This window comes from Trachurus japonicus, chromosome 17, assembly GCF_045865225.1.
Source record: "Trachurus japonicus isolate A0001 chromosome 17, Traja_1.0".
Taxonomy (NCBI): domain Eukaryota; kingdom Metazoa; phylum Chordata; class Actinopteri; order Carangiformes; family Carangidae; genus Trachurus; species Trachurus japonicus.
This window is the reverse complement of record NC_140923.1, coordinates 24,871,506-24,890,469: the sequence shown is the minus strand read 5'-3', so window position 1 is coordinate 24,890,469 and position 18,964 is coordinate 24,871,506. Positions and strand designations below refer to the sequence as shown.

The 18,964-nt window shown below is 41.0% G+C and overlaps 2 protein-coding genes across 3 annotated transcripts; one reads left to right on the top strand and one right to left on the bottom strand.

The window, feature by feature from the left end:
* The first annotated feature begins 357 nt into the window (after nucleotides 1–357).
* Nucleotides 358–6,468, top strand: LOC146970657 (ras-related protein Rab-11B-like). Its single transcript, XM_085804153.1, has 5 exons — nucleotides 358–591; nucleotides 2,888–3,083; nucleotides 4,115–4,308; nucleotides 5,495–5,575; nucleotides 5,765–6,468. Exons 1-5 carry the CDS (start codon nucleotides 552–554, stop codon nucleotides 5,908–5,910), a joined length of 657 nt encoding a protein of 218 aa, XP_085660279.1. The 5' UTR covers nucleotides 358–551; the 3' UTR covers nucleotides 5,911–6,468.
* A 2,120-nt stretch (nucleotides 6,469–8,588) lies between these two features.
* On the bottom strand, nucleotides 8,589–14,558 carry LOC146970656 (E3 ubiquitin-protein ligase MARCHF2-like). Of its 2 annotated transcripts, none has more exons than XM_085804151.1 (5): nucleotides 14,220–14,558; nucleotides 12,515–12,822; nucleotides 12,197–12,392; nucleotides 10,853–11,062; nucleotides 8,589–10,230 (listed from the first exon to the last, which is right to left on the bottom strand). In XM_085804151.1, exons 2-5 carry the CDS (start codon nucleotides 12,697–12,699, stop codon nucleotides 10,075–10,077), a joined length of 747 nt encoding a protein of 248 aa, XP_085660277.1. In that variant the 5' UTR covers nucleotides 12,700–12,822; nucleotides 14,220–14,558; the 3' UTR covers nucleotides 8,589–10,074. The 2 variants fall into 2 exon arrangements, with proteins under 2 accessions (XP_085660277.1, XP_085660278.1); XM_085804152.1 differs by lacking the exon at nucleotides 14,220–14,558 and adding an exon at nucleotides 13,677–13,691 and having other exon boundaries at nucleotides 8,595–10,230.
* Nucleotides 14,559–18,964: the final 4,406 nt, after the last annotated feature.

Below are 18,964 nucleotides of genomic sequence, written 5' to 3'. Positions count from 1 at the left end.
ACTTGTTTCCATCATAACTGTTGAAAATGTTGTCTCCTATGAAATACCAATGTATCTGAAATAACATTAACTGCACATGTTCTTTCAATCATGGCTTTACACATTCATGCATTTTAACACTTTGGTAGTGCGAGCGGACCTGACATTTTCCTGTCCATTGACAACGACAGGCCTGTGTGTGTGTGTGTGTGTGTGTGTGTGTGTGTGTGTGTGTGTGTGTGTGTGTGTGTGTGTGTGTGTGTGTGTGTGTGTGTATGTGTGTGTGTGTGTGTGTGTGTGTCTGACTGAATGGTAGACTATAGCTATCTGCTGGCATGCCAGTAAGGAGCGCCCCCTAGTGGCAGCTATGTCCTCCTGCAGGGACTCCTCCCCTCCCTCTGCAGAGTTGAGAGCTCTCCCTTTCTGCAGCCAGCTCGCCTTGACAGCCAACACTGGCGCAGAGTCTCTGCTCAAACCTTTACCTTATTTTTCCTGGCATACAACGATAATTCATACCCGCACTTTTCACGCATCCTCTTCCGGAGACAAGCGTTGGAGCGGCCTCGTCTAGAATGGGGAACCGAGACGATGAATACGATTTCTTGTTCAAAGGTAAAAAAAAAAAAAAAAAAAAAAAAAAAGATGACTGCATTCCCCCCTTTACACAGACTCAGACCGACAAAGCTATGCTTTTATAAATGTCTATAAATCTGTCATTTCGCGAGCAGATGTGTGGATTTTCTTAAGAAACAGGTTGATGTTATTGTCAGGAGCTGCCCGGATGATAATCGGTTGGTGTTATTACAACATAATGCTGTCATTGTAACATTACAACGCCTGCAGCTATATTTATAGGTAGGATGCAACACCCTGCCTGTGCTCGGCCCCTTTTTTATGATTAAACTTTAATCAACTAGAGCAGTATTGATGCTGAGTCTGAAGCGTTTCCCCTTTTATTGAAGTAGAGGCTATATTTCATGTTTTCTATCACTCCTCATGTGGCTTATTAAAGGCCTATTAGCCTCCACCTCTGCTGATCAATAAGCTTCATCCTCAGATGAGGATGCTCATCAAACGGCTCTTATTCACACCGACAATGCAGCAACTGGTAACTTTGTGTCTTTTGGTGTTATTGTGATGATCAACAACTGGGCCTGGTAGATAGTCACTGAGATTGCAGCGGGACCAGACTCACTGACTCAGGTCCATGTTGATCAGTGGTGCTGCTCGCTCGGATCCAGAATGCCTCCCTTTGATCGTGATATCTGCTCCTGTGGCACATTAACATCCTGGGCCTGGATAAGCTAAAAGGCCATTTAGATGTAACAAAGTATCCTCTGTGGGATGAATAGGGCATCTGCCGGAGGCGAGGGCTCTCCCTCTCTCCCTCTCTCTCTCTCCCTTTCTGCCTCTCACCCTCCCTCCCTCCCTGACTCTCTCTACCCGAGCCATCGTCTGTGTACCCGGCCGAAACAGGAAGGGCAAGGCGGCCTGAAACTGTCGATTCAGGTTTTGATGAAGCCTGTTATCAGCTTCCTGCAGCCCGGACCAGCGCGATGTCGACAGGGACAAAGTTCGGCTCTATTTCCTTTTGGGAGAGAGAAAACAAAAGGCCCCACCTCCTGCTACTTCTGCTTGGAGCAGCAGACACCTCAGCCCTGGTCTAAGACCAGCTCAGCCCTGGACCAAGAGCCTATAATCAATCACTTTCATCCAAAGACCACATCTGAACAATAGAGGGCCTAATAATCACTCCATGTTGTCATATGGATTCTAAACAGTAGCCATTCACACTGGCTTTACTTCTTGCAGCTCACTTATGGCATTTCCAGCTGTTGTCTCACAGCAGTGTGATGGAAATACACATACAGATGTTGTGTTGCTGTAGCTCTCACTTGTGGATGCATTTAAACCTCACGGGTAGGAATAAAGTTTTAAATGAGGGCTGGTGTCAGGTCAAGTCTCCCCTATACCTGAGCTGTCTAAGCAGTTCATTCTGTGGGCAACAGCAGCCTCAGGCCAGGCTTACCTCTTCATTTGTGAAAGACACAGCTTAATACAGTCTGTTACAGATGCAGCGTAAGAAGTGAAACTGTTTATTCACATTTATTCTGTTGCACACAATTTCACTCTGTGAGAAGAAAAAAAAAATTCCTTTGTGCTCCATTATTTAGCTTTCTGTGGTTGTGCAGAGAACCAACCATCACAGGCTAATGTGCTTCTCTGTTTAGTGTATAATCCCTGCAGCACTTGAAGGCATTAACTCTTGTTTGGGTTATGTGATAGGTGATGGTTTAAGTTAAATGAGTGTAGCTTTTCTAATAGATGAAATTTTTAGATTTTTAGGTTACAGTAGATATGCATTTGTTCTGTGTGAGTGGTTCTCATTACAGACTGGAAAAGCAGAACTCAGAAAGCAGAAAATAGTTCATTGTCAGGTCATTTCATCATGTCAAACATTATTTTTTAGTGTTATTGATTGGTACTGAAGTAGAAGTTCCCTTTGTGAAGGTAATAGATGTATTGAACTCAAAATGGAAGAAAGCACATTCACAGGCTCTAACACTATAAAGACTTGAGCCTTGTATCTTGTAATTTGCTATGCTCCTACTTTACAGTAGAAATGTGTTTTTCATACCCCATGAATCATTTCGCACACACACACACACACACACACACACACACACACACACACACACACACACACACACACACACACACACACACACACACACACACACAAAGCCCCAGGGTCCTGTTGCACCAAAGTTTAGAAGCTCTGCTTTATGCCGTATCAACATTTCTTCATTTCTTAATACATACAGCCCATCCCCAACTCATCCCACCACACACAACCTATATGCACACACTTGTCTCATCTTGTCTCTCCCTCTCTTTCTCTCCACAGTTGTGTTAATTGGGGACTCGGGCGTAGGGAAGAGCAACCTGCTCTCTCGGTTCACACGAAATGAGTTCAACCTTGAGAGCAAGAGCACCATCGGGGTGGAGTTCGCCACACGCAGCATTCAGGTGGACGGGAAGACGATAAAGGCTCAGATCTGGGATACAGCGGGACAGGAGCGCTACAGAGCCATCACCTCTGCGTGAGTCCACGTCTGGTGTGGCAGTGGCGCAGATAGTTCTGCCTGTTACCCAACACCCCTCAGTGTGGCGATACACATCAGCACTGCAGTCACAATTGACACTCTATCCCAACGCGTGGGTCACTTAAAATGTGCCTGATTGTTGGATATGTTCTACAAAAGCTGGTTGTGAAGGCAGACTGCACCTTTCATCAATAAGTTGTGTGCACTAGTCAAGAAAGTGTTAGCCCCATAAAACCCCAGGAAAAAGAATAAATGTATTATAGCTGCATTATACACCTGCTGATATAACTGAATTTAAAACTTAAAAATAAAAATGTCATAATGTAGAAAACAACAATGCCAACAAGGTTGTTTAATTGCTGTTCTGGAGCTTTCAATCACGCCACTTGATCTTCATCAGCAGATTTAAATAATACTTTTCCAATCATTCTTTTTTTCCCCCTGACCATTTACCAGGGCTTTGGAAAAAACTGTTTACAATTTCATGACATCTGGGTTTGCTTTCAGTCATGTCACATGTTCAAGATCATGTGATATGACTGAAAGCAGACTCATTTACTGAGTGGATTTTGTGGTGAGAATGTTTGTCTGAAAGTTGAAGATGATCCCACTTTTAAGTAATTATCTAATGATGGTTTTTCACACACGAACATAGCTGTTGATAGTGTGACAGTGTTAAATTGACGGAATACATTCTCTATTCCTGATTAGTCGGTGGGAAAACAAACATAAGGACATTTGTAATTACACAAACCTGTGTAATTACTGGAGTTTCTAAAGTGAAAAGGAGATTTAATGGATCTGCCGACACGCACTCAAGATTTCTGTCATCGGCCCTTTTTCTTGGAAGATGTTTTAACAAGTCACAGATGAAACAGCACTGACATGCATGCAGGCTCACTGTCACACTGTCACATGGCTGACCCGGGAAGTGGAACCATCACAAATGTTTTTAGTAACACCTGTGGTTTTTCCTGCTGCCTGTGACATAACTCGCTCTCACAAGTGAAAATGTGTTTGAACCACAGATACTACAGAGGGGCGGTGGGGGCGCTCTTAGTGTATGACATCGCCAAACACCTGACCTACGAGAACGTGGAGCGCTGGCTGAAGGAGCTGAGGGACCACGCTGACAACAACATCGTCATCATGCTGGTCGGCAACAAGAGCGACCTGCGCCACCTCAGGGCCGTTCCCACAGACGAGGCCCGGGCCTTTGCAGGTAACAGGAAGTTGGAGAGACTTAACTGCACAATGGAAAAAAACATTTGTGTGTTGAGTGCTTTTATGTAGTCAGTTGTCTGTGCTGCTGTAACGGACTGAACTCTCCATCAAAGGCCAACCAAGTGTTTTTTAAACATCCATTTACTATTTCACCTTTCCGAGGTCTGATGCCGATGTAAATTACCAGACAACATCAGAGTGGCATTAACAGCTTTTTGTCTGTTTTTCAAAAGGTAGCAAGATGTCTATGGATATTCTCATTCGTCCAGGTCATCGTTCTTTTCTGGGGAAATTGAATCGTAGTCAACTGGACTTGTATTTGTCTGGGAAGACGTTTCGCCTCAATGGTCAACAATGGTCAAGTGAAACCAGTACCTTTGTAAACACACCCACAGGTACTCTGGTGATCACTCCCACAGAGGTTAAATACCTGGGTCTTACTCCACTGTCTTTGTCGAGCTAGTGCGGACTAGTGAGACTTAGGGGTGGGTATTGCCAAGGACCTCACGATACGATACGCATCACGATACAATACGGTATTGCAATATCCAAATTTTGCGATATATTGCGATATTCTACGATATTCTACATAGTTCACTGAAAAATGTAAAAGGCATTATGCATCTTAAAATCCGAGTTGTATGTACATCAGATGATAGTGATAATTTATGGGACAAACTGAATCAAAACAATGTAATTCAAATTATCCATGCCATTTTATACAAGTGCAAGTTACAACAACATATGTGCATGTACAACACACTGTCTGAGGTAGCAGTACAGTGACACCTCGCGGAGCAGAGGTGCGGAAGTCGTACTGGATTTACGTCTGAAACATGATTTATTATTTGAAAAAAAATTTTGAAAAGAAAGTTCGATATTTAAATATTGAATATCGATATCGTATCGCGATATAAAGTATCGCGATATATTGCCATATCGATATTTTTGCCCACCCCTAGTGAGACTTGTTGCATACGAACTGATGAAGCCCCTTGGATAAGAGGCGAAACGTCTTCCCAGACAAATACAAGTCCAGTTGCCTACGATTCAATTTGCCCAGAAAAAAAAAAAAAAGGTAGCAAGAGAAGAATTTGTAATTTGTTCTCTTCTTGGTGGTGTAGCTCATTTTGCTGGGTGCTTATAAATGTGATGCATCTTTTGTTTTCTTTGTCATCCCACAGAGAAGAACAATCTGTCATTCATAGAAACTTCAGCCTTGGACTCGACAAACGTTGAAGAAGCCTTCAAGAATATCCTTACAGGTAGGTTGATGACCAGAAGTGGGACACCAGAGCTAATTTACAGTTAGTAACTAAAGTTTTGAACTTCCTGTTACTTGAGGAAGTTCTTTTTGTATTTAGTAAACTGCTGCCTGCATTGACCAGATGTTTCAGTTTTAGGGAACCTCATGTGGTTCGAAGGATAATCATGTGAGGTAATCTTTGCCACAGAAATCTATCGCATCGTCTCGCAGAAACAGATCGCTGAGCGGTCCGCCCATGACGAGTCCCCGGGAAACAACGTGGTGGACATCAGCGTGCCACCGACCACGGACGGCCAGAGGGGAAGCAAACTGCAGTGCTGTCAGAACCTGTAACCCATGGCAACCGTCCCTCCTCACCTGGGTCGATTATTAGTTGAAATCCACAGTGTTGGTATGCTTCCATCAGCCTGGGTTGCAATATCGTCTGAATCTGCACTTTTTAAATCAATGGAGTCAGTTCTGTTATGCCACAAATGATCAATCCCAGAAAGAGGTGTTTGAATTGATTTCAAATTGTAATCTGACCCAGGTACAGTCTGCTACATTCTGGTGCAAAAACAGGACTGATGGTACCTCGCAAGTAGCTACCACAGTTACCCATGTTAGTGTAGCAGAATAGCCTTGTTCAAGACCTAGACATCTCCCTGGTAGATGGTTGTTGCCACGTGCTGGAGGCCTTGGGTTTGATTCCTGCCTGTTTCAGTCGTACCAGCAGTCCTGTTTTTGGGCTCCCCTCCTCCTCGTTCAGTCATCATCTCAGAAGTGGTTGTGACGCTACTGATGCTTATTTCATTTTGTGTAAAATATATTCTTTTTGTTTGTTTTGATTTTGATAGCTTGTCTGCTCACATACATTATATTAATGCCATGAAATTAAATTTTACAATATTATATTTCTGTGGTCTTTTTCGTTTGGCTTATGCAGAAGGGTTTTTTTTATTTTTATGTGCTACATTTTTAAGCTGTTGACGCATCAGTGCAAAAAGCAACATTTTACCGTTGTGGCAGGTCAAAGTAAAGGGGCTAGTTTTATCTAATTTAAATACGTTTAGTTAGTTTAGTCCAGTGGTTCCCAACCTCTGGGTCTGACCTCCTCTGAATGATCACAAAGTTAATCTGTGGAGCCATTACAGGATTACTGGTGTAGGAAATAAAGAATAAAGTGCTGCTATGCAAATATGTATTAATTTTTGGGAGTTTTTGCTCATCTTTTTTGTGATATATTGGCTAACAAATTATTATTAAACAAATAGAATACCCATAATTCCCCAAATCTTCTTGTGTAATGTTTAATCTCTGAGTGCTAACATATTGCTTGTGTGTTCTATTAGATACTGTGCACCTGGTATTGCTAGAGTGCTTCAGATTTGTGCATATTGCTTTGGTCTACTATTACTATCATTGACCTATATGAGCCTCAAGCCATCTGAGAAGTTAAAAGGGGAAATCACTCTGGTGTAACTGGCAACAAAATATCTAAGATATGGCAAAGGGCTTGAAGTAGATAGCTTTTTTTTTTCCCAAGGGGGAACAAGCCTGGAAGTTTGGGGACCACTGGTTTCAACTTAAACAGTGCCTTGTTCGTTTTATACATATATATTATGCAGAAGGTTATGAATGGAAAATCTTTATGGTAAAGTAATCAGTGAATGCAGCTGTTAAATAAATGTAGCAGAGCAAAGAGCACAGTATTTGCATCTTAAAGGTGGTGAAATAGAAGTAAAATTTAGCATGAAACGGACACACTGAAGTACAAATACAGTACTTGAACGAATATATCTAGTCATTTTCCACAAGTTGATTGTTGGATATATTTCCAAATACTGGATGAAGGTCACAAGAGACAGAAATACGTCAAACCAGCAGACAAGTGACAGTTCACACTGACTGAGTCCAGGAGTCCCTCTTGTTTTATTGCACAATAACCCAACTTTTTCCAGGGGATGCAGCAGGAAGACTACAATAACACAAAATACCTTGTTAACCATATGCTGCATACATCGATTGACATCTCAAACACATTTCTCCTTTGCACCTTTACTGTGTACCAGCCTGCTCTGATACAACTCTGTGTTTAATATAGGACACGAGTCTGTAAATCTCACTATTCAGAACACTGTTTCTCCTCTTTTTAAAATTGCATCTCTTGTGATGTAGGACTTTACTACTACTGGTCATTGCTAGAGCAGTTCAATTTATGAATGGTGCATTTACAAGTGGAGCAGGGCCGTTTGCTAATGCACTTTTATGACAATAGTGGAAACATCATCCAATTGGAATGTAAACACTTTTCCACACGGTCAATACTATTTTACTCTTACGCTGCTGCTGATGCTGCGCTGCCGTTTAACGGATGCAGCTTGTGTTATCCCATATAATACAATCTCCACTGATCCAGTAACGAGCGTGACAAATGTGTGATGCCTTGGCTGCTGTCTAAACGGAAAAAAATGATTTGAGTGTCACCGTTTAGACAGCGATGATAAAGCTTTACCTGGAAACTTCAAAAGGGTTCAGATTATAGACAAGAACGTTTGCATGTGTCCATCGCTCACCACTTGTTGAGTATTCACAGATACAGTGGCAAGAAAAAGTGTGTGAACCCCACAGCACAAATCTTCCTTGTGTTTTCTGCATCAATTTGTCATGAAATGTGATTTGACCTTCATCTAAAGTCACAAAAGTAGACAAACACAGTGTCTCTTAGATAGCGTCACACAGATAATTATATATTTTTTTGTCTTTATTGAACATACCCATTACACATTCACAGTGCTGGTGGGAAAAAAAAGTGAGTGAACCCTTGGGTTTAATAACTGGCCCAACCTCTCCTCTGGCAGCAGTAACTTCGAAACCGCAGCTGTTGATCAGACCGGCACAATGTTCAAGAGGAGCCTCGGATCATTCGCCAAACAGCGCTGCTTCAGCTCAGACTCACTCACAGGATGAACGGTCTCTAGGCTCTGACTGCAAAACTCCAGCTGGTGGGTTTTTCTTTTTCCAAGTCATTTTGTGGTTGATTTATTTTGATGCTTAGGGTCATTGTCCTGCTGCATCACACACAACTTCTATTGGTCTGCAGCAGGCAGCCAGCCTCCCTGACATTATCCTGTCAGATTATTAGATTAACTCATTTTCTCTTTGATGACGGCGAGCTGTTCCAGCCCAAAAGGCAGCAAAGACATCATGCTGTCTCCACTGCTCTCCTTTTGTTCCTAAAGTCCATCTGCCCATAACGTAACAATTTTTAAAAAGTAGCATTGTGGAGGGTCGACAGCTCACTAGCAAACATCAGAAGTGCAGATATATATATATTTTTGGAGAGCAGTGACTTCCTCCTCTGTGGTATCCATGCCAGGACAACATGCACCATGTGTTGTGGAGAAGTGTTTCCTTAGAGCCTGTAACTTTAACTCTGAGGTTCTTTCTTTATGTTGCTGAACATCTGCATTGTGCTTTTAGAGTCATCTTGGCTGTGACTATTTCTAGGGGAAAGTAGCCACATGACGTTATCATTATCTAAACTATTTCAGATGACTTTCAGAACACTTTCAGCTTCATGTAAATCAGCACTTCTTGACAGCGAGTCTTTAAGATCTCTCGTTTCACATCAGCAGATGTTTCCTGTAAACAGCAAACTCAAAATGTGTGAGTCAACCTCCAATCTGCATTTTGTGGACTCCAGGTTTAATAACCCCTGACTTCAGTTAGCTTTTGTTAATACCATTAGGTTCACATACTTTTTTCAACTTACACTGTGGATGTTTTACTTTTCTTAATAAGAAGAATAAAATGATCTGTGTGCTATTACTTAAAATAGATGATGTTTGTTCATAATTGTAACTTTGATGAAGATCTGACCGTATTTTACATATTATACATAAATTACAAATCACACATAAATTACAAATTTATACACAAATTGAGATGATTCCCAAGTACTTACTTTTTCTTGCCACTGTGGACCTCGTCAGTCGTGTTTTTTAGGTTATTATCCTCCGCTGGGCTTTTGGCTACCCATTGTTCAAAAAAACAGCTAATTACACTGTGAAGGGGCATGAGGGAATTATAGGTAGTGTGAATATGTTTCATATTATACTGTAGTAGCATGCTGATTCAGTTATATCCTGCTACATTAGCTTGTGTCTTAGTATTTCATAAGTTTGTGTCACGGACATACAGTCGGGCTGGTTAGTCCATCATCCATGAGTTCAGTTGTTCACATCCCAGCACTGGCTGTCCGGTGACAACTGTGTTTCAACATCAACTATGACTCCGGAATGAGTTCTTCGCAAAACCACTTTTGTGGCGGGTCAATACCGTAGTAGTTTACATCAAGTGCTTCAATAAAAGAAAACAGAAGGAGAAAGTAGCTCTCTCCTTGCAGAATGGTCCTTATGAAGTGCAAAGTTCATTAATATGATTAATTTTTGTTTTTTTTAGAGAGTGCTTCAGTGGGCGTTATTTTTAAATATTCCTCTTGCCACTGCGCTGCACTCATACGATGGTCTCATCAGTCATTTTCTTGGTCGACTTGGTCGGCACTGAACGTTGGGTGGTGTGTCCGCCTTTCATGTCGGGCATGAGGAGACGCACTTTCTGATTGGTCCTCCTCCACTCCGAGTACAACTGACAGTGATACCGAAATGACACCTGAGATTGAGCAGAGGGAGAGTGGGAGGGCACAAAACAGGAGGTGACGGGGGAGGAAAAAACAGACGTCAATAAAACTGACACCATGATATTAGAGACAGAGTAGTAGGGATTCAGGTCAGGAATAATAAGCTCAAGCCGCAGCGGCTGCACGACAGGTGCTCACCGGCAGCGAGCAGAAAGCCTAATCTTTCACAGTTTGTCATTTTTCATTATCGTTCTGCTGAAGATTAAAGAGTTGGGTTTCTGGGGAAGGGTTCAGATTCACAGTGTATACTATTTTTAAAAATTATGATCCAGAATAGTGCAGATAAAATAAGTGCGGAGTTAAAGCTGGCTCAGTCTTAGTATTCTCAATCATACCAGGACCAGACGACAGTGATGGTAATTTGTAGAATAAGCAAGGGCAGAGCTTAAATCTGTTCGTGACTGTTTTCCACATCTACGTGGGGGTAAAAAATAACAAAAACAAAAACAAAGCACACAGTAGGACTAATTTGTGGGTGTGAAAATGCCTGAGAGGAAGACATCCACTCTCTGCCAGCATCTGAACACACAAGTCCAGAAATGTTGTCTGTTCTCTAAGTTGCAGGGGAATAACTTCAAGTCATGCATCGGTTACCAGCGTCCAGAGGATGTAGATGGTGAAGAGGGCGATGGTGAGGGCGATTAGGCCGACAGCCTCCAGTCTGCTCTTCAGTTGCAGGTGGTCCTGGGCTCCCCTCAGACACAGCCAGCCAGAGATGGCTGCCAGGGGCGTGATGAGAAGGAAGCAGGCCATGTCGCACAGCAGCGTGCGCTTCTCGCTGCGAGGGCCAGGGTCCTTCAGCCACTGAGCAAGGGCAAAGAGACAGCCTCATTGGTCCAAATGAAAACTAGCTTTCCACAACTTCACCCTAGCCAGTGTTTATTTGATTGGTTTGTATATCTTATTTTGCACTGACAATTATAAAATCCTGCCAAGTAAAAGAACATTAATGCGGTGGGATATTTCAGCACAACTAATATCAGGGTTCCTACAGCGTAAGCCAAGTTAAATTTAAGACTTTTTAAGACATTTTTAAAGCCACTTGAAATTAAATTTAAGACCGACTTCACAACAAACGCACAATAAAGTGACTACTACATGAACGATGGGTCACTTGGTAGAGCACGGCCGCTGTCTCTTTCCAGCTGTCCTTTAAAAATAAATGCATAAAAAGTCCGGGGGAAAAAAACACTGACTCGGGAGCTGGTGGCGGTGAGACATTTAGTCGGAATGTTACCAATTATTTTGAGATTTGAGACTAATTACAATCATAAAATCTCACTTAACAAGTGTTAACATATTTAAGACATTTGAAAAATTGATTTAAGACATTTTAATGCCAATTAAGGCCTTGTTTTTAGATAAATGAATTCAATGCCTTTTAAGACTTTTTAAGGATCCGTAAGAACCCTGAATATGAATGCAACGATGATATTGAAACCACGTGTTATAAATAGGGGAATCTTATGACTTAAAGCAGAAGTAAGCGGAATGTTTGTGTTAATATAAGTCTTAAATAGTTATATCTTCCAACAGCAATCACTTATATAGAGTGTTTGGTCCGAAACACGGGTCTGTCAGTCACTCTGCTCTGCTGTAAGCCGAGGAGAAAACTTTCCTTATATCCTACAACCTTTATCTAATGAGGAGAGAGAACGGCATAAAGGGGCGGTCCTCTCTGGTGACGTAGGGACGAGGGCGGGGACTGCTAACTCCATCGGCTGACAGGAAGTTAGCCAAAAACGACCGGATCGCTTACTTCTGCTTTAACTCATCTCATATCCTGAGCGTCTACGTGATTTCAAATGTAGCAGTACAGGGGGGAAGGAGAAAGTAGTTCCCCTTGCTTTAGGCAAATTAATATTATTCATTTCCACATTCTTTTTTGTACAAACAAGAAAGACAGGAAACACATCCTCACAGTAAAAGCCCTCTAACCTGTGTGAGTGGTTGTGGTCGCCTTTCAATAGTGAACTCTGTGTGGCAGAGTTCACAGTAGCTGGTGTTGGAGGAGGACAGCCACTTCTCCAAGCAGCTCTTGTGCACTTTACCCAGCGTGCCGGTGCAGTCACAGGGTGAGAGCAGCGTCTCTCCTCCAGCTCCCTCATGACAAATCCGACACATGCCCACATCACTGTGCAGAAAAACAACAAAGCAGTGAAGACAACAATGTGATGATTAATCAGCGCACAATGAAATGACAGTATTTTCACCACCGCCGCCTCCCTTCCCCATGCGAGTTCCTCCCTCTCTTACCTCTGCAAGCTCACCGCTTTGACAACGGTGGAGAGTGGGCGGCCATCTTTAGCGGTAACCTTGGCGATATACTGGGCCTGCGTGGTAGAATCAGACTCCTCCGAATCCTTGGAGGCATCAGATTCAGCGTTCCCAGAGTAATCACAAAGGGAGCCGGGTAGGTGGCAGCATCCTGATGAAGACATGGCTCAGCTGAGGGTGACAGTGATGATGATGATGATGATGATGATGCTGGTGGAGGCAACTCCAAGAAGTTCTGATCCAAAACCCGGTGAGCTACTCCTATCCTCCACCTACAGAACAAATGCCTGGTGGAGAAAGTAGAGGAGATGAAGTCATTTCATAACCTTTATTTAAACTCGGAGATATATTGAGGAGTAACCTCATTTACAATATAGCCGAGACGAAAACACAAAACACACAAGGACAGAAGACAAGACATTTGAAACATACAAAAACATAACAGAATACCAGAATATAAATTGAAACATAGTTAAAAGCATGAGCAGTTAGAGGTAAAATAAGATGTAGTTATGGCTTTAAATTGTCCCATTGATAAAAGTGAGGTAAGTTTCAAATGATTCTGCAGAGTGTTCCAGGTTGTAGGTGCACAGTAAGTGAGAAGTGGAGACAGAAAACACAAATGCAACAGTATGTCGCACTGTTTGAGCATTTTACATGTTATCTGTGATGCCATGTGAGTGGCAACAGAAAGTTTCATACTCAGGTCTCACAAACACTAACAAAACGTGATGGAAATACACAAGACACACATGACACATACCCTCCAAAAAATCCTTGAAATTCTTTGTTTACTAAATTGATCTCTCAGTACAAGGGCATATTGTTGCAAGTTGTGTTTGAGCCTTACAAAATTGTTTTTGGAAATCAACATGCCAGAGCTTCAAAACATGCCAAATATACCCAGCTGCATTACAGGGAAATGTGGAAAAACACTTGCAAGGGACATTCAGGGCTTTTGGATTAGAGCCAAAACATTACAATTTTTATGCTTGCAATATTTTAAATCTATGTTAAGCAATAGATACCATTTTCCATTTTAGGAAATAAAGATGATATGGCTTCACTAGAGGTAAATACAGACTGCAGCACATTGCTGCAGAGAGAGAACATTTGCTTTAAGGTGAAATTGTGGATGCACCTTGAGAAGCATGGAGGGCGGAGGTTGCGTTCAGGTGGGCTTGACAGGAACAAACTGTTTACCCCTATCAATCCCTGTCCTCTGCCATCGATACACTCTTAAGGAACTACCTTAAGAACAGATCACACACGTACACACACACGTGAAAACAAATCCGTGTGTTCAAAGCCCCAGCGATCAAGCATAAATAAGCCAAACTAATGTCACTGCGATGACAGCTTAGTGCTTATTTATTATCACCCTGTCACACATCATGAACATGCACCCTCGCATTGTCAGGCTGTAAAACCGTCGTTTTCGGCCTTTATTAGATCACAACCAGCTGAAGTTTCACCGCTGATTTTGGTTGACATGTACATGATTGATGTAGCTGTAGTGTCGTTTGTGTGCAGCCGCCAACAAAGGCTGCATTTGTCTCGATACAAGAAAACGACGTCAAACGGCTGAACGGCTGTCAGCCAGCGAGCAGCTACGTCATGTTGCCTTTCAGAAAAGCTCACAAACAGGGCGAAAGAAAAACAGATAGTGTGTAAATTTACTCACCCGTCGGCCTCTCCCCCCCCCCTTTTTTTCTTGCTCGGCCTTGGCCTTGGCCCTGTGTTCACCAGACACAGGCTAGCTGAGCTAACTCCACAGCCCGTAGCTACAAACTGACATTGACATCTAACCAAAAGCTGACGATACGAGGGGATACAAATGACCGCCACATGCGCTGTATCCTCTCCATGGCCGGTTGGACGTCTCTGCCGCCGGGCGGTTGTGTCCGAAAAGGCGAACAGAGACGGTTGTGTCTGCCAGGATTACTAGACACAGCTAACGCGGCTAACTGGCTAGCAACGGGCAAGCCTACCTCAGCATCCCTCAGCTGTGCACTGGTCATGTGACAACGATGCTGCCTTCACGGTCGGTAGTAATAACGGCATAATGAACTTATCCCACGCAATTATCAGCTATCACGTTTCGCAAAGACTACCGTGGCTGAAAGAGAATTGCTGGGAATTTTGCTGTTGTCATGCTGAGTGTTAATGAGGTAAATAAACATAGTAATATTGCAGAAACTGATCATGAAAGGGGTGTATATTATTAATTGAGGCCAAAGATTTTAGTTTAATTGATAATTAGTTAGCTTATTGGCGAACTAAAATAAAACAAAGCAACAATAATGTTCTGGGTTTTTTCTTCTTTCTTTTTTTTTTTTCTCCAATCCAAACATATTTGTTGTCATTGTCCAATAACACCTTCCCGGCCGTTTACAAAAACAGCCATTTACAAGGAGACGTAAACGCAGCGCAACGTACAAACAAGGTGGTGAGATCACGTCTGTTCAGTGAATCTGAGGCAAAAAAAACAAAAACAAAAACGCAGCATTTTATTTTATACTGCTAACATTGTATTGATTTCACTAATTAAACGATGATTATTCACCAGCGAGAAAACATCTGTAGTGAGTCGTGTCGAAACAAAGCCGCTAGGTGACAGCATTTAGCCAACCCTCTCAGTTAGGACTGTTGTCCCCCCCTGTGGACTACGTGCTTTTAAAACTAGTTTTCATTTTTCCAAAACTCTATGCACACAAGTGCCCAAAATCTGCTGCAAAATGAAACACTGCATTTGAAATATCATAACCACATCTTCAATCACGTATTTTTTGGATAAACCATGCTCTATATGCTGAGGCGAGTCTGTCTTCAGCAGGCCTGTGTTTCCATTCAGTGCTCTGTAGTGACAGAAATCTGCTGAAATGTTGAAATGTAGCTGTAGCTAAGCACTAATGTGATGTGCTGAAACAGAATAGGCCTACAGTTATTTTTCCAATACTGTTGTGACTGGAGCAGTGTTGTTTCTGAACACTTTTAAGCCGTTCTCATTCTTTGTAAGGTTTTTATCAAAATGTCAAAAATGTTTTGTGGCAACGTTTTGAAGCTCAGGTGAAAGATAATTCATTATGGTGACAATGTTGTCATTATATAGACAGACTTTGCATTTTCTGTTTGCTTTAGTTTAGGGTCATTATAAAAATACGGTGAAAAACATGTCCCTGCACTTTCCAGACACACAATGCTTGAAAATTTAAAAAGATCATCCACATTAAACCAAAATTATGTAATTTAAAACCATTTTAAATGATGATGATAATTTCAGTTTATATATTTACTGTTTTATTTTATTTTTTTCAGTTTTAATTTCCTTTGTACCTAAAAAAACACTTTTTTCCTCTTTTTTGTTTAAAAAAAAAAAAAAAAAGTGGTCAATAATGGGCAAACACTGGGCTTAATATATGAATAAAATGAAATCTAAATTGGCTATTTAATAATAAAAATATTTTTAAAAGAATATCTGTCCTTCAATTTGGTGTCATTGGTGTTACTGGTATCACAGACCATCATTTTGAAAGGTTAAGAACATGTAAGAGAACTCCCAAGGTCAGAAAGAAGAAGAAGAAAAAGAGCCATTTAAGACAATACATTGTGAGTGTCTCTTTCATGAGTAAAAAGTAAGATATTTCCAATTAAAATGTCATTTTTCAATGTGGTTCTTTTTTGTGTCATTGGTGTTACTTTGATTTGCGCTATAATGAAATATTTTTATGAAAAAAAACAGTTTATTAATAAGTATAATTTACAGATTTTAAGGTGCTGACTCATGCTGGCTTCGAGCTAGCTTGGACACTATTTTGTGTAATTAGCCTTTTATAGATATTTGTCATTGGTGTTACTGTCATTGGTGTTACCCAATGACAGAAATACGTTTGATAGATGAAAAAAAAAAAGAAAAATATTATAGTTGTCCATTATAGTTGGTAACATGGTCAACATGCTAATAAATAGTTCCCACTAAATTAAAGCAGATATCAGGGGCACGGCCGTTTCGGCTAATGCTGTGTTCAAGGCAGGCTTTTGAAACCGTAAGTTACAGCTTCAAGTCACAACTACGACTTGGTAGCGTTCCAGGTAACCCGTAGCTCGTGTTTTTACCGTCCTGTTGTCTGTGAAAGTTCCCTATAACGGCCACTCGTAACGTCCGACCCGTGAACTCGTACCAGATCGAACTGGTATGACTTCACAGGAAGGAAAAACACAAAGTACGAGTTTCCGTGAACGCACCATGAGTTAGCAGCCCCCGCCCTTGTCAGGCATCAATTGGTCCTCGTGCTACGTCACCACATTCACGCGCATCCCTTGGCTGCACACACAGCCCTTCATGCCGTTCTCTCCCCTCATTGGATAACACTTGTATCCCACAAGGAAAATTTTCTCCTCGGGTTACAGCAGAGCAGAGTGACGGAGAGACTCGTGTTTAGGCTGAAATACTTCATGTAAGTGATTGCTGACGGAAAATAGGACTATTTAGGACTTATATTAACAAAAACATTCCACTGATATCTGCTTTAAATTTGTGAAAACTGAATTAAATTTTTTTTACTTTTTTGACTCGGAAAATCACCGTATTTTGATAATGAGATTGAATTTTCTCATGTGTGAACTGCATTAACACGATTGAGAAAAAACTGATTTACTGCTTAATTTTCAATCAAAGATTTGTGCATGATCATATAGGCCTACTGTAGCTGTAACAGAGTAGTGATAGACTGAATACTTCATCTATCCATCAACCACTGGGTCACAGATGTGATCTAGCTCTTTTCAAGTTGGCATATCTGGTTATTTGTCCTTTTGCCAGGTAATAGTAAGGGCATTTTAGCAGACATTTGACCAATCTGGGGACTAAATCCTTACCATGAAATTTCTTCACAATTGTCTTTAGGAACATGCATAATATGATGTCTTAAAATGTTGAAATTCAACTCCCGTGGGAAACCCCCTAAAAAACTACTCAAAGTTGGGGTACCCGTAACTGGATTTTTGAACATTCCGTAATGTTAAATTTGGCCTTAAGTAACTTCTGAGGGGTCAAACTAGGGGTTTTTCATGATTCTGAGTTGATCGCAAACATTAGTTTTACACCCAAAACACTCCTTGGTGGAGAAAAAAACAACCACACCCACTTTTCTTGTTCATCGGAACCCCCACCACCACCACCAATAGAATGCATTACAGAGAAGCCATTCCTTAGCATCGCAGAGGTTGTGTCACTACTAAATACTCAATATAATATAACTTATATTCTATAGCCTTTTTTCTATAGGACATACACACCCTCCAGGATTTTGTGGTGTCGCTAAATTTATTAAAAAAGTTATTATAAATGTAATTTATTATGCGGACCGGTAGCAAGCAGCGAGAGAGAAAATACAGTGGACATGCACCAGATTTCACATACCAGCAACAACTGAAACAAGTTTGTTCGAAATGAAGATAGGAAAAGCACAAAAAATACACAGTGGTGCTACATTGATTGCAAACATGATCATGTTAATCTGCACACACACTGAGCATCAATCTCCATCGAGCATTCAGGCTCTTTTTGAAGAATGGAAAAAGATAGATGTTGCAGTGTGTCACAAACTTGTTAATTCCAGCTTGGGCCTATTGCTTGGTCATGGCCGTGGTAGCTGTTGTAGTGTATTATGGGATTTGTAATGTGAATAATGTGAATGCTATATTGGTGGGCCATTATTAACATAATATTTTTCTTGAAGGCCATATAAAAGTGTATCGCAGGACAGATCTGGCCCCCAGGTTTTTGACATGACATTGACGTGTGTGCTAGATTAATGTCCAACAATGTAAAAAGGTAGAATATTAGTTATATTAAGTATTCAGTAGTAATAGTAGATGCTTTTTTGTGACATTAAAGAAAACCTCTGTCATGCACAGGAATAGCTGATCTCTAATGTATTCTATTGAGTACAGTAGATCACCTTTATTATAATAGCCTAAACCTAACTACAAAAATCCTTGCGATGACAATAGGCCTACGCCATGTTTTCCTAGCTTGATACTGTAGCTAATGGGGCAGTCAGCTAGCATTTGGCTAACTAACCATATTATTTACTGTTAGCCAACTAACAACCATTTTTGTAAGACTTTGATGCCTATCTCTATAATGCATTATAACTATGCTTATAATGAGTTATAATGTGGTTATAGCATTGTATAACTATAATTATAAACATTCATAAATTATCATAAGGCTTATCATCATAACACACTATAAAGCATTTTATGATGACTTATAAGGTCAGATATTATAATACGTTGCTGACAATGCCCATGTCGATAATACATTATAAATATAGTTATAATGTGTTATAATTGGCTTATAAAAGTGTATAACCATCATTATAAATACTCATAAATTATCATAAGGCTTTATAACAATTAGCA

What these genes read in the sequence shown, in the direction of transcription:
- LOC146970657 (XM_085804153.1), top strand. Translation starts at nt 552, where the DNA reads ATGGGGAACCGAGACGATGAATACGATTTCTTGTTCAAAG. An exon ending in ATACGATTTCTTGTTCAAAG is followed by an intron (nt 592 to 2,887) that starts GTAAAAAAAAAA and finishes TTCTCTCCACAG; the next exon opens with TTGTGTTAATTGGGGACTCG. An exon ending in CTTCAAGAATATCCTTACAG is followed by an intron (nt 5,576 to 5,764) that starts GTAGGTTGATGA and finishes TCTTTGCCACAG; the next exon opens with AAATCTATCGCATCGTCTCG.
- LOC146970656 (XM_085804151.1), bottom strand. Translation starts at nt 12,699, where the DNA reads ATGTCTTCATCAGGATGCTGCCACCTACCCGGCTCCCTTTGTGATTAC. An exon ending in GACCACAACCACTCACACAG is followed by an intron (nt 11,063 to 12,196) that starts GTTAGAGGGCTT and finishes GCCCTTGCTCAG; the next exon opens with TGGCTGAAGGACCCTGGCCC. An exon ending in TCTACATCCTCTGGACGCTG is followed by an intron (nt 10,231 to 10,852) that starts GTAACCGATGCA and finishes GCTCAATCTCAG; the next exon opens with GTGTCATTTCGGTATCACTG.